General features: G+C 29.8%; 1 protein-coding gene across 1 annotated transcript in view; it reads left to right on the top strand.

The window, feature by feature from the left end:
• LOC136984002 (cytosolic carboxypeptidase 6-like) overlaps positions 1–15793 on the top strand; it is a 124224-nt gene that overhangs the window by 24354 nt on the left and 84077 nt on the right. Inside the window, exon 3 of the mRNA XM_067280900.1 lies at positions 4212–4336. Within this exon, the coding sequence (XP_067137001.1) occupies positions 4212–4336 (125 nt within the window). The remainder of the gene's footprint in view (positions 1–4211; positions 4337–15793) is intronic.

Below are 15793 nucleotides of genomic sequence, written 5' to 3'. Positions count from 1 at the left end.
CCGATTTAACGGACAAAAAATTTAAAACATTTTTTTAATTTTTATTTTATTCGCGACCGTGCTAAAAGGTCGGATCGATGAGTCAGTCCGTATAATTTACAATATTACTTTAACCATATTTTTAAGTTCGCTATTAATGTACGTTTATAAAACAGACTCGATTTAACGCATCTTCTCCCTCGATAGCGCTCACCCCCTTCCCCAAATTACTCGTTAAATAGAGGGTCTACTGTAAAACGTCTGATTGAGCGTTTTACATCACGTAAAGGGATGGAGATTCATTATATGTACCTTTTTTTTTCTTCCCCTGTTAAAATTTCATTTAATTTTGATGAAATTGAGCTGTCAACTCTTTCGAATTTAACGTCTGGTTCTACTCGTAGAACAAAATAATTTTGTCCAGTTTGTAATTAAATTTCCTCTCGTGACAAACTTTAAACCTTTGTAGAAAATTATCAAGCCAAGTCATTTTGAAATCGTTTCATATAGGTTTAATACACGATAAAACATGTTTGTCTACAATAATTCGAAAGCAATATGACGTTATATAGTGTAGAGAGAAACTAAATAAAAATTCTCTCTCTCTCAACTAGTTGATCTATATTTCAACAGATCATAACTCTCCTCTTATTTGGTAATTTGTTCAATATTTACTGAACAAATTGTTCACATTTAATTAAGATTATTTATGGAAATATTATATGAGTAAATTAACTTTGACGTCCAGACAAGGCGACATCAAAGCTAAATCAAATTATTAAACAACCGATGCCAACACCAAACAAAATAATTGGAAATTTATTTAGCATCGGTAATGCAATTTACCTAATCACTTATATCTATAAAATATTCTTTATTATAAATATTTTCCATTTAAAAAATTGTATAACTTGCACTAATCATTTATTTTAGAAAAAAGACACGTGATTAAATAATCAATATTGTTCTCCTTCTGTACAACACACACACACACGCTGTGTTATGTATCTATGTATATACATTTTTCTATGATATCAATCGTAGAAACCATTATCTAACTAAACTTTTAGAACTATAGAAATCAAATATTTTAATATCCAACGATGTCATTAGCATTACTCGATACTTTTTTTGTATTAGAATCAAACCATTTGTAGACTGAATCATCCATTAGTCTGCTCTCTTTACTTTGTTATCATTAAGGTATAGTTCCTCTTTCTCTCCTTTGTTTCATTGCTTTCCCTTACTAAATCTCTACGTTATTATCGAATTTTCTGTGTGTTTTTCTCTCCAAGAGCAAAACTTATTTTAAAAATAATTAAATTTTTAAGCGTAAATATCCATTAATTACCGTTTAAGACGTTAGAAAATATTGTATACTAATAATAAAAAAAGGAGGAGGAATTGGAGTTTGAGTATAGAAAAGGGAGGAGGAAGAGAAAGAGGAAGAAATCTTTCGGAATCAATAACTGTAGTTGATTCAAAAGACAAATGGTTATTTTAAGTGTATGGATATAAATGATTCTTAAGCATAGATTTTGAATGCATAGGTACAGAATCTTAAATCCATAGGTACAGATGGTCTCTACTTCACTTTTGGCAGATGTTAAAGCAATTGAAGACTTGCGCTAACTGGACAATCTGGCTCCAACTGGAGCAGTAGACATCGAGTGAGAAATGAGGAGAAGCGCGTAGTGGATGCTTGGCACCATCTCTCTCATTGCTTTACTCATCCATCTTTCTTCTTTCTAACGTCATCGATTTTGTAATTTGTAGAAGTTGGGGTTTATCCAGGTCTTTCTAATAGCCAATCTGCATCGATCTGATCAAACGAACGCACCTGGTACGGAATTTATGTTCTCTCTAGTCTCTATTGGATCGAAAGGATTTGGATGAATACTTTCTTGTTCACAGATTCTCCGAATATTTATATATTTTTATTATATATATATATTAATAATGTAATCTTTCTTCTTCTTCTTTTTATACGGAATGATTTTGTTTTAGGTTAAAGATTACTTGAATAAATGCATGAAAAAATGTTTTTTGCCTTTAAAAAGTAAACTTGAAACATTAGAATTATTGCTGATGATGCTGTGAATATCATTTTTTTTTGCATGAATAAATTTTACTTTTTAAATAGAATATTCAATTATTTACTTACATTTTTCTTTAAGTTAAAAATAATATTTATACACGTTATTGTGTAGATTTTTTCTCTTAATATATAATAAAATTAATTAAATTATCGATTAATACGTAAAATAAATCATAATATTTAAAACATAATATTAAAAAAGAGATTTTTTATCGTTGATTTCTACACAGGATGGACCAAAATTAACCTTAGAACAAATAAATCTTGGTTAACCTGCGTATGTATATATATATATTAATACACCATTAAATATAATTAATCTATTGTACGTATTATAAAAACAGTACACAAAATTATATTATTTTCTATGGAAATTTTCTATATATAGAATCGAAAAAGGTTATTAAACTTACTGACAAGTTCTACACTTCCAAGCTTTTAAACTGGATCAAATTTTTAAATATGTCTACTATACCAGTTTAGCATTTACTTACCTAATAAATTATAGTCATAAGCTTGAAAATAAGGTTAATTAAATTTGTTTAATCAGTGAATTTTTAATGGTGAAGCCATTTTATAATTATATTCATCACAGGAGAAATCATTTTAAAAGATCGAATTTCCAGATAAGGAAGATGATAAGATGCGCTTTCTCTTTGCTTCTCATAAACTAAGCTTAATATAAAATAAACAATATAAGACATTATCATAATCATATGCAAGGAAAGCTTTTAGCCATTAACATCCATCGTCTCTTATTAAATAAGGAAGTAAACAGCATCAATCTCCCAGCATCCAAGAAAAATGCCTTTAAAGATGAGTAGAGATAAAGAATAAAGAGTAATTATTAAAAATAATAGCCCTTTAAAACAATCAAGATATTTCAAATTTTAAACTTTATTAAAGCTTTTTTTCCCCTTTCCTTTCATAATAAAATGCTTAATAAAGATTTCGAATTTTAAATCATTTTTTTAAAAATATATTTTATCATAAAAAATGATGTTTTTCAAAGATTTTAAGGAGATTTCTGTGTAACGAGATATTTCTTTTATAGAAATTTGCTGAAAGATTTTAAAAAAAATGCCACAAACATCCAAATTTATTTTTAACGATGTTCGGATTCTGCATTTTTGTGCGTTAGGTAAACGGATACGTTTGTTTGTCTGTTATCTAAATTCGAAAATGTAATGAAATTTTGTTGCCAAATTTCGACCCTAGATGGCGCTTTACGGTGATGACAATTTTTAAAAAGTTTGAAAAAAATTCAAAATTTTAACCTTACGTCAAATCCGTCTTCATGTCTAGATGATACGAAGGATTCTTTTACTCGTAAAGTTCTAGTAGGATATAAGTTAATTACTGTACACAAAAGCGAAATTTCATGCTTTAAAAATGTAAAAAATGCAAAAAGTAATTTAATTTTTTGTAATATTTAATGATAAATATAATATTTATCTTAGTAATGACGGTAATTACATATAAAATAACATGCAACTCCCGCCATTCCCGTTTTATAGCATCCCTGAGGATGGAAAGAGTTGCATCATCTTCAGGGATGCTAAGAGGTTGCATGTTATTTTATTATAATTTTATTTAAAAAATTACAAGTATTTTATATAAAGTAAGTGTTTTTAATCACTTTACATGTATTTTACATTTAATTACGGAAAGATTCGTAAGAATTTACTATATTTTCATATCTGGAAACACGTTTAATAGCAATTTTCCTGTATTGGGAGGATTTAAAACAGAAGTATTTTTGTACAGATACCAGAGAGATGTTCAATAAAATGCAAAAAAAAAAAAAAAAAAAATCGTATTTATCTTACTATTAACTGCAGAGGTTTGGGGAGAAAGGGGAAGAGAGAAAAACCTATCTAACATAGTCTCAGGAGACTACAAAGAACTTATTCCCCTATCTGTCGTGCCATTAGCATCAGTAATAGCTGAACGGAGAGGGGGGCCAAAGAAGGGACTACACAACTGTGTTATCTTCGATTCGGTAAAACTTTTATAAGCCTTATTACCAAAGTAGATCGAAGGATACATCACGGCACTCAATCCATCACTAACCTTAATTTTAATACTTAATTCGTTCTTTCAGAATTATAACCAGATGTATTTTTGATTATAGGAAACTTAGGAAAAGTGGACTACGTTTCGGAATTTGAATACGATCTTTACATCCGACCGGATTTAGCGAATCCCCGATATAGAGTATGGTTTAATTTCACCATAGAGAATGTCCGACTGGAACAGGTGAGAGATAATTATCGATTTTTTTTAAACAAAGAAAAAAAAAACGGAATATAAACTTCATATAACGTATTTATTACATAATAAACTCGAAATTATTGTAAAAATATACCTTTAATTCTAGGAAATAAGTCGTTTCTAGTGAAATTTAACGTTTCTTCGTAACTCGTAAATTGTATTTTTCATGAAATTTTTGTGTAGATTTTTTTAATCTTATTTTTTAATTCATCTCTTATTTATTTAGGAAGAAAAACTTATAATAAAATGAATTGTATAATAATATTCCTGTATAATAATAAAGTTTTGACAAGTTAAAAGTCTCGCCGAATGAATAAAATTGGAAAAACTTAATAAATGGGAAATTTTTATAAGTCAGAAACTTAGAAAAATGAATTATTTCTTTCAAAAATAGTTATTTTAAACAATAAATGTCACAGTGGCGTAAGTAGAACCGATATTACGAATTAGAACGTGCAAACCAGTGGCTCATTAACCTATGGGCAAAAAGGGCACCAAGCCACCAAGAGGGGATCCCAACCAGTCTTTTATAAACTCGTTACTGTATTAAGAATATCGAAATTTAAATTTGGGCTATATCTGAGGACCATAGATTGTCGGTATGGCACAGTCGCAGGGTTGACTGGGTTAAAAACGAACGAGGATACTGGAGGATTCCTCCCAAAATTCGCCGAACAAAAATGTCTGAAATCAACACCGTATATGCCCCCCCACGAATCTATAACGCTCCACTGGCAAACTTTCATTCCTTTACCACTATGGATGAAATCGCTAGCTCTGTAGATGAAGAATAAAGTCACATTTAAAAGGGGACCGGGCCAATCCTGGTTACGTTACAGAAACGTCTAATTGATAGTTATACTCAATTACTTCATCAACGATCAGACGGAGCGTGGCTTAAAACGAATTATAAATTGTTTTATAATATTTCTTAATCAATATTCTTAAATAATAATAAATTTTTAGTAAGTTAAAATATTCTACAAATAAATAAACTCGAAAAAAAGTAACTCTAAAAACCTTAAAAATGATTTTTCTAAGGTATATAAAAATTTTTATTCATGTTTATAAAGTTTGCAACGTTGTGATAAGTAAATTTTACTTGCAGTTTGTGCGATATTTATAGTAAAAAATTAATCTCCTCACTCTTCCTCTCTCTTCCTCCCTCTTCCCCCCGAAAAGGAGAGGAAGAAATTCATAGCAAACGTAAATTTTAATATATGTAGATAGCTTCATATTCGTGTGTTAGCTAATTATAAACGCTTCTTCATACGAATACTGATATGTCATATGAATAATGATGACAAATTAGTATTTATTAATACTATAAATACTTATGAACGTATAAATGCTTTATGGAGTACGAGCTTTTTTTAGGTAAATATATATATACGAGATAAGATAATTTAACTCAATACTTCGAATGATATTTATATATTTAAGAAAGTGTTAAATATTTTATTTTGTTTTAAATTTAATAATAATAGTAATTTTGTATATTTTTCTAGCTGTTTAAAGCTTAATTAACTGCTTTTTAATAATTGGAAATTATGCAAACGAGCGTAAATATGCTGCGAATTTTTATTCTCTCGATATTTAGTTGAGGAATAATCAATTTTGTTCGATATTTTTGAAGAATTTTAGAGTAAAATAAGCACTTTTTTCACCTCTCTAATTCTTTATTTCTTGCTCCTTTTACCTATCGAATTCTTTGTTGTTGTTTTTTATTTTTCTTTTTAGCTCTCTAATTCTCTTTTCTTTATTTTCTAAGAAGTTTACTACGATTTGCTTTTTATTACCTGTTATAAAACATCCATAAAATTATTATATAATTTTACTAATTCGTTCAGAACGATAAGAATTCTTGTATAGTAGAATGTAATTATTTTACTGCATTCGATCGAATATTTTTCTAGGTATTCATTAGTTTAAGCACGAAAAAAAAGAAGAAAAAAAAAAAGAAATAGAAAAAATTTGCTCGTGTTAAAGGAATTAAATCTTGTAGGACTTGTATATATAAACCCTACTAGACGTAATTTTCTAATAGTGTATGCATGTCAGCATTCAATTAGTTTAAGTATAAAAAAAAAAGTTTAAATAAAATCGTTGAGTTCGTATGTGCTTATATACACACATATATATATGAACCCTACTAAACGTAAGTTTTAGTAGTTTAGATATGTATTTAATTAGCTTAAGCATTAAAAAGTAGAGAAGAAATGCCCCAGGGGTAAAGAAAGTTAAATGTAGTAATGTTTGTATATAAATATATATATACACGAACCCTACTAAATAATTTTTGGTTAATGTTACCTATGGTGCCAAAATGGCGGCTCGTCTCTGATTCAAGGAAACAGAAGAAAAAACAGTGGGGACGTATGTTCTAACCTAACCTAACCTAACCTAACCTATTCTAAATAATTTGGTTGGTAATAATTATGGTAATTTATTAGAATAGGTTAGGTTAAGTTAGAACGTGGGTCCCCACTGTTTTCTTTCTTCTGTTTCCTTGAATCAGAGACGAGCCGCCATTTTGGCACCAAAGGTAACATTAACCCAATTTTTTAATAGTTGATGCATAGGAGAGTTTAATTAGTTTAAGTATGTAAAGAAGAGGACAAAAAAGCTCTCATGTCAAAGAAAATTAGGGGTTTACGCACGTATGTATAAACCCTATTAGATATAGTTTTCAACTAGTTTAAGCATGCAAGCATTTAATTAGCTTAAGCACGTAAAAAAAGGAAAAGAGGAAAAGTACTTTCGTGTAAAAGAAATGAACCCTGGTAGGGTTTGTATTTGCAGAGAGAGAGAGAGAGAGAGAGAGAGAGAGAGAGAGAGGAGAGAGAGAGAATTATTACAAGTAAAGTTTAACTACTATAAACCAGAAATAGTGGAAGTAGAGTTATTAGTATTAATTCTTTAGATACAGAAGGCTTTTTTTGTAAAAAATATACTGATGTATTTTTATGTAATAACATCGGTTAATGATTATCGAATGAATAAAGCAGGCTAAATGTCGTTTGTTTCGAGAGGAAATGAGAGGGGATGAAGAAATCGCGTGCAACTTTCATTTGGTCGATAAAAAAAAAGTCTGTTCTGTTTTTTAAAGAAATAGTCGACAATTGCTTTTGACGTTCTAGTTTCGTAGAATACTAAATTCTTAGAAGCGAACCTAACATTGTTGACATGTTATAACCTCTCCAATTCCACAAAAAAAAAAAAATTCATTTTTCCCCATTCTCTCCTTTATATTTTCGTATATTGATCCACTTTAATGGAATTTTTATTTATGGATAAAAAGAATTCTTTCTTTTTTTTAAATTAAATACATCCACACCGCTAGAAAGTATTAATAGAAATTAAAAATAATAAAAATTCTTCAATTTTCTAAGTGAATTTTGATTGTGATGTAACGTGGAAGATGCTGTTTTCGTTATATTTTGTAAATGTAAAGTTTTAACTTTTCTGTTCAGCGCTACCCCGGGGATGAGTTTAATCAAAAGGAAATCTATAATTAATTTGAAAGGAATTTTTATAAAAATGAATTGAAATTTCTCCTATCATTATCTCTTCCTCAAGGAGGCAATTATATTAATGTTTAAATGAATGCATTATATAGATAAGCCTTTACTTTTATCTTTTTATGCAATCGCTTCGTTTTACTGGAGATTTTACAGTTGCTCTTCGGTAATTATTTTATATAATTTCGTTATATTTAATCGAATTCATCGTTTTTTTTTATTACGATTATAAAATTGAAGCATTAGTTTTCTTATGTAATCTATAACATAGGTAGATGTTAATTATTTTTCTACGTCTAATCTATAAAATTTTACTGCTTTACACTCAATTTTTAGATTTTTAACACAGAAATATGCAAAATTATATCAAAATTTATAAGTTCTCTCGTTATATGCTTGATAATTAAGCTTATTTAATGAATTTAATTTAATAAATCCGTAAAATTTGATTGATTTATATTCAATTTATAATTGTATGAGCATAATTAAAGCTAAGCGTAAGCATAGTTAGCGACTACCCCTTTATTTTCTTACTAATTAAACTTATTTTTGAATTTTTAAAATGTTAATTTATAATTATTTTAATAAAATTATGAAAATTTTATTACTTTACATTCAATATTTGATTTTATAAGTATTTTACGGAGGGGGGGAGAATTTGTTTTCCTTTATCGATTTTCATATGTTGTTGGATTCGCCCCGTATAATGTAAATAACATCAAAATTTACAAAAAAAATATATATTTTTTCGTAGTCAAAACCGCGTAATTTATATAAAAATTAAAGTATTTTTAAGGCTTTAAATTCGAAAATTTCGAAGTAAAAATATAAATAAATCAAGCAATAATCTCTCATGCATAATTAACGAGTGTGTGTGTTTTTTTTATTTGATTGATACCGGAGTTATTCAGATATGAAGTAGACATATCTATCATATATAATATTCATGTAAAGCTGGAATTTTCATATAGATGTTCATAAATACATAAATTATTAATGACGCCATTCAGTCAGTCAGAATCAACTCGAACGGTAAGAAATTCAATGTAACACAAGACATATTTGTGGGTAGATAATCGAAATTTCCTTATAAATCTACTCTTGTATACTTGTATGAAGGAATAAATATGGATGCTAGACGATAAATATTTACATCCCAAACCTGAAAAATATATAGATATTAGTGTTTTAGAGTTATTATAAGGTTTGGGGGAATAATTTTACCGGATTTCTCCAGAGGTAGATGGAGTAAATCGTCAAACATTTATAACTCAAATTCTGATTATTGGTCCCTCATATTAATGGATTTTATAATAAATGTTGCCTGTACGACATCAGAAATGTCAATATTTTTGATAATGTTAACGTCGTTATTATTTTATGCTTAGTTATTACGTCTTTCTTTCGTGTGTTTCAACCTTTGATTATGATTCTGAGACGATGTTAGGGGGGTTTTTTTCCTCTTCCTCCCCGTTCTAACGTTATTGCATGTTGTGTTTCTGCAGCATAATTCTGTCAGAAATGATTTGAATCGATTTTTTCTCATTGAATCCATTCACAATAGCGAATAAGATTAAGTACAGGATGTTTTCTTCCCCCTTTCTTTATATACAGTGGAATGATTTTCCATTATTAAAAAGTGGCTTCATGCAAAATATAGTAGATAACGACCAGTTATAAATTTCTTTGTGTTCTTTTCAGTCTGACATGAAATTTTTCCAGTTTGGTAACTTTAGGAGTTTGCTCAATAAACGTCGAGTAAGAGACTAAACAGAATGTAATAACGAAAGATCTCGGATAAAATAAGTGTTACGTACGATTATTATATATTAAAACTGTGAGATTATAAACTTTACATTATATAATTTCACGTAAATGTTAATTTATAAGCATTAAAATACAGATCTAGTTCAAGAATCGCTTGCAAATTACTCGTTAGTAATCAACGATTAACGGATTTTTTTTAAAAAAAAAAAAAAAACGAATTTTAAGGAAATATTTTGCGATTTAATTCAAGAATTATCTGTAAATTTAATGTAGAAATCTCAAAATACGAAGCCGGAAGCAAATATTATTTTAAAAACGTGAATTTTGAGGCGAGAATCGCTTCCAAACATTAATTTGCAAGCGTCAGACTGTACGTTTCGAAACAAAATCATCCTCAAATTTAATTTCTAAACCTATTAAACCGTGAGTTTTGAGATCGAATCACTTGCAAATATTATTCTGCAAACGTTAATTAGAGGAATTGCCCGCAAACATTACACCGAGGTATATTATTAATTTGTAAGCACGAAATTGGAGGGAGAGATGGACGAGTTATAAGTGAACTTTTTTTATATTTAGTTCCAGGCTTTCTTCTACATCAAAAGGAGGAATAAGGAATCGATTTGCAATCATTATCTGCGATTATGCAATCAGAAATGGCCAGAGGCAGCGATATATTTTCTAGAACCGATTTTGGTAGATCTGCAGAAAGTTTCTGATGATACAGCATCGTGTTTATACACGGTGAAAGAAGAACATAAGCTGTTTGGTTCCAGCGGATTTAAATTTTAAAGTCGAGTAATGTCCCCTATTCGATTATTAACATCAATATCGATCGTTTGGGTAATGTTATAGGCAAAGCAAATCAAAGGTTTAGTTAGGCGGAACTTAAGAGGGAATATAATATTTGCAACTCTTATTTTCTCCAGTAACATTAGATTATATGCATTTATTCTCTCAGAAAATTGACTAAGGAAGTTCGAATTTCATAAAGAATAAATACGGTGGAACCTCGATTTAACGTATCCCCCAATTTAACGGATTAAAAAAAGTGTAGATCAATGAGTCAGTCTGTATGAATTACTAAATGTGCGCTATAATATTACAGTAGATCCTCGATTTAACGAATTAATTGGGGGGTGAAGAGGCGTCTGCGATGGCCGAAAGTCTGTTAAATCGAATGTCTTTTAATTAAAAACATATATTAATAACGAATTTAAAATGCGCAATATTATAAGTAAAGTACAATAGATCTTCGATGTAACGGACCCCGATTTAACGGACAAAAATTTCTACCCTCAAAGAAAAGTTTAAATCCTTTTTTATTCGCGAATAGACCCGTTTTCCTAATTAATTCGTTAAATCGAAGGTCTACTGTAATATTATAATGTACTGCACAGATTAACTCCAACGATTTAGCGCGGACAGAAGTCTTATTTCCGTTAAATCGGGGTGTGTTAAATCGAGGGTCTTCTGTGGATTAATTTTACATTTAATAAAAGAGTTCTCGAGTCATTCTGTACGTTGTCTGATGAATTACACGCGGTATAGGGTTCTTATTCTAATTCTATCAACGTAGTGAGGTTGTGAATTAATAAAATAAGAGTTAAATGTTCATTCTTGGAATAATTTTAAATTATGTAATTAAAAGTAAAGTATACAGCAACTAAAAACGTAGGGAATTGTTAATAGATGCTCTTGTCTCTGGTTGGTCGTTAACCTCTTTGTTCTCTCAATGATCTTTATCTTCTTGAAGAGTAAACACATTTTCCTTTAGTTTACTATTTAAACTTTCAGCTTCTACCCTTTGAAATTTTATAAATTTCTAAAATATAACTTTTAATTTACTTGACCTTTGTCCTCTTTGTGTATAAACTCGCGGCAATTTTTTAAAAAATGTAATGCTTTTTCTTGATCTCTACGACACGTAATTATTTTCTAGAATATTTCTATATTTTATAAAATACTTTTATAAAATTAATAAATATCCACAGTCGAAACTAGATCTAAACTAATTTAAGTTTGGATACGTGTTATTTACTAAGCTGGTATTTAATACAGTCGAACCTGTGAACGGCGGACACTGAAATAAAGTGGCCGTTGTTGGAGGTTCGATTGCATTATAATTTTTTATTATATTTCAAGCGAGGATTGCGATAAGTTCGTGTATAGGTTATATAATAATGTAATTTTTATTATGCTGTAAAACCTCGATATAACGCTTTCCGAAATAGCGCCACTTGTGAACGGTCTTACCCTTAAATATTAAAGAATACTTCTGTATCTGTGAATTACTATTAAATGTATACGATTTTGCATTCACAAATAACGTTCGATCAATTTGGCGTAACAATCAATCATTGTTATCGCCAAATCACGTGAACTTTCGAACTCGAGCTGGTGTGTATAATTCTTAATATTTTAGATACTTCGGTACAGCGCTACGCTCGATTTAGTGCCAAGAAATAATGGTTCGGATTCGAATTTCTCAAAAAATTAATTAAATAATTATAAAATAATTATGTATGTAACATTACACTAATTTGATTTTACGTAAACTGATTGATTAAATCGAAGGCAATTATTAATTTCGCATTTAAATATTATTTTTCTGGAGCATAAAATACGAGAAGAATTATTAATTTCGTGCGAGGAAAAAAAAAAACATTTTTTCTGGAGCGTAAAAGTCAAGAAAATTACAACAAAACGTAAAATTCTTCTACAATTTGGCAATTTTAGATGATTACATAGAAATTTTTTAATCGAAAATTTGAGAGAATATCTAAATTCCTCTTCTGAAATCCATGATTGATGCAAACATCAATTATGAAGACGGGGATCAAAGTTTTTGATACATTGCTACAATTTTCGGCCAAAATTTACAAAAAAAAATATATTTTTTAAGACGTAATCACTTTCACTTTTTTCCTCTCGAGAAGTTTATTCACTTATATATTTAAAAAATGCTTAATTTTCAATTTTTCTCGACGATTTAACTACTCATACACCCCATCAAACAAGCGTAATTTTGTATATCCGCGCGCTTAATATAATATGGAGGAGTTTAAAAATCAGTAATTATCTCGTATGCCGAGTTATATTTTATCACTTAGTCAAAACTCGGCATTTATATTTACGACATCCTTCTTATCGAGTTAGTCGAAGTTATTTCTCGTGTCCAACCGTCCTTGAATGTCGCCATCCCAGACATGACAATGTGGCGCCTTCCAGCGCTTCTTCCAAGAATTAATTCGTGGATACGGACTTGATTCGTCCTTACATGTTCAAGAATCGACCCCTTTATTCCGTTTTTATAATAATTCAGATCGAATTAAGATGAGGATTATTCGCATCTTCCTTATCGATCTTGGGTTGGGTAGGAGGTGAATGGAACCCCTTCTTAATTCGTTCGTTAATGGTAACGTCCCTTATTTAATTCGTTTGGCCTAGTTTACTTGTGTTTCTTAAATGATGATCTATCGTAATTTCTTTCTTTATTAACATTTACCCCTGAACTTTACTTCTCTTCTGGTACTTAAGCCATGCAGTGAAGAAGGAGGGGCGAGGCGCCGACTTACTAGTGGGTGTGCCCCGTTAGAACAAGGAGACCAACATTGGACCACGCCTTAGCGTGTGCGGGAAAGAAAACTCGCTGCAAAGACAAAGAGAATCATTAAAAAAGGAATATATTTTTTTAAATCTGCAGGTCCGAAACTCTGGCGCATGAAGGTGAAGCTTGTATGCAACTACAAAACGTGAACGTTGTCACGAGCTCAAGAATTAAAAAGTCGTGAACTTTGCGTGAAAATATTCACTTTATAGTTCGCTTCTCTTCGAGAAAAATTAACGCTTTACCACCCTTTCTAACACACGAAATTCTGTCATGCTACAAAATGCCAAAGAGTAAAAGATTTTTCAATAATTTAACTTCATTTATATACATTTTAACTCTTTGGAACATTATAAAAAAATCTCTTTTCCTGACTATTTACGTCTCTTAATTAATATAATTTTAATTCAGCATCAATCTCTGGACGTCTCTCAGAGAAACAAAGTAGAAAAAAAAATTTTACGTAGCTTTAATTTATCGATTATATCAAAGTGAAAGATTAAAGCCAAGCTGGTTAGTACCTTTATCAATAAATAAATAAATAATTGCACACAGGTAAAGCATGCTTATCAAAAATTAAAGCAAAGACATTTTTCTTCTTTCCACTTTTTTTTCTTCCTTTTCAGTCTTCGTTGGTTAAGAGAAGAAGAAGAAGAGGAGGAGGAGGGAGGAAAAAGAGAGAGAGAGAGAAAGAGAAAAAAAGATAAAAATTATATGAGAATAAACATTAATAAACTATCCATATTTAATTAATTCATTAGCAGTGAAGATAATTTAACACCCAAAAGAACATTTTTAAAAGAGGGAAGTATTTAAAATTCGATTTTCTTTAGAAAAACATTTGCATCCTACGTTAATTAATTTCTGCCCTACGTGAAACGCTTAATTAAGCAGGACATTATTCCTTTTACGTTTATATATTTCTGGTAAATATACTATATAAATGTATATAAAAATTAATTTTTATCTGCAACTTTTGATAAATTTTTTTTTAAATATTTTCCTCTCTCTTTTCTGTTTTCTTTTTTTTTCTAAAGGCTTACACATTTTTCATTATCTAAATGTAACTTTAGGATTCAGATGAAATCCAATCAACGATATAAATATCAGACTGTGATGCATGGAAAGTCAGTCTGAGCCACTTACACATAATTGAGTCGACGAATTGGCGTAACTCAGCCGATATCACCTGCCAGTGCATTGATCCCATTTAACTCCCAATTGGTGCGATTTGATCACGTGGAATGGGGCCAAAATGGCATTTAGAAATTTTTTATTTTTCATGAATTATAATAATTTAAATCTCTCTCTCTCTCTCTCCTATAATTATTACTTCGTAAAAATATATATATTTTTTATTTTTTAAAGATGTTTTTTAAAGAAAAAACTAATTATCTTCTTCCAAAGGATTATCCGAGATCTGTTTTTCTCTTATATTTTGGATTATATTTCCATTAGCTTCCATTTTCTGTGAGAGAGAATGCTTTGTCTAGAAAGCTTTCAGTAGTATATAAGAGTATATCTTTCAAAAAGTAACCTTTTTATATGTTAGTTTGTTAGTCGCTTTCTGTAAGAAGTAAAAGGAAAATACCTCTTAAATTACTAATATAACAAGCTCAGAATTAGTTGAAGAATCTAATTTTGTTTTCTCCTAGATTCCTAATTAAAGACTATTAGTTTCAGTCCTGGTATTTAACACGATTCTTTCTCTCTCTCTCTCTCTCTCTCCCTCCTCTCTCTTATCAGAACATTCCAGTTGGGATATGTTAATGGAGGAAACAACTCTATATTGCTAGTATAATTAAAAATATATGTAAGATATATTTATATCTACGGGTTTAATCTGTTAAGGATACGTTCTACGTCTTAGTATTTTGATTATATTCATTCAACTTCTGTGCTAATTTCCTCCTTTATAGATAGTATAAATACGAGGAAATCCGCCGGTTGTTTCATAATTAGAGGAAAAGCGGATGTGGGAGACAAAATAACACCAGTTGGCCTGACCATTTATCACGTAGGTCAGACATTGATGGGACAGTCGGTTGAGACTCGGTCAGACCTTCTGGATAAACATACAGACATGTGGTTAATGGCTAAAGTACTCTCCGAATGTCTTCGACACTGATTGGCTGGGTGAAGGTGATAATGAAGCCAATTTCCTTTATTTTTCTTTATTAAACATGCTATTTTTACTTAAACGCGTTTATATATTTGTATCTTTTGCCGTTTAAATGGCTTTAAAAGTATATACAGGACTTGCAATTCGCAGTTTAATACTAGGGATAGTTAAGAGTGTTCTCCACGAAATTCGTCACGTGCAATGTTAATTATGGGTGTGAAATTTGATGAATAAGTTTTATAGAATTTAAAAAAGTCTTATCTGAAAAGGGGGAATATATATCATTAGAAGTTATTGGTAATTTTTGTCGTGCGCTGCACGAATCTTTAAAACACTAAGATGAATTGTTTCGTTTAACAGCTGAAAGTAATTGGCAAGTGCAGTCGATGATTAGACGTCGCTAGCGACATCTGGCGAGTATT

Source organism: Centruroides vittatus, unplaced genomic scaffold (assembly GCF_030686945.1).
Source record: "Centruroides vittatus isolate TY-2023 unplaced genomic scaffold, ASM3068694v2 contig_900, whole genome shotgun sequence".
Lineage (NCBI taxonomy): Eukaryota > Metazoa > Arthropoda > Arachnida > Scorpiones > Buthidae > Centruroides > Centruroides vittatus.
The sequence above is the reverse complement of the archived record's forward strand: the minus strand, read 5'-3'. Positions and strand labels throughout refer to the sequence as shown.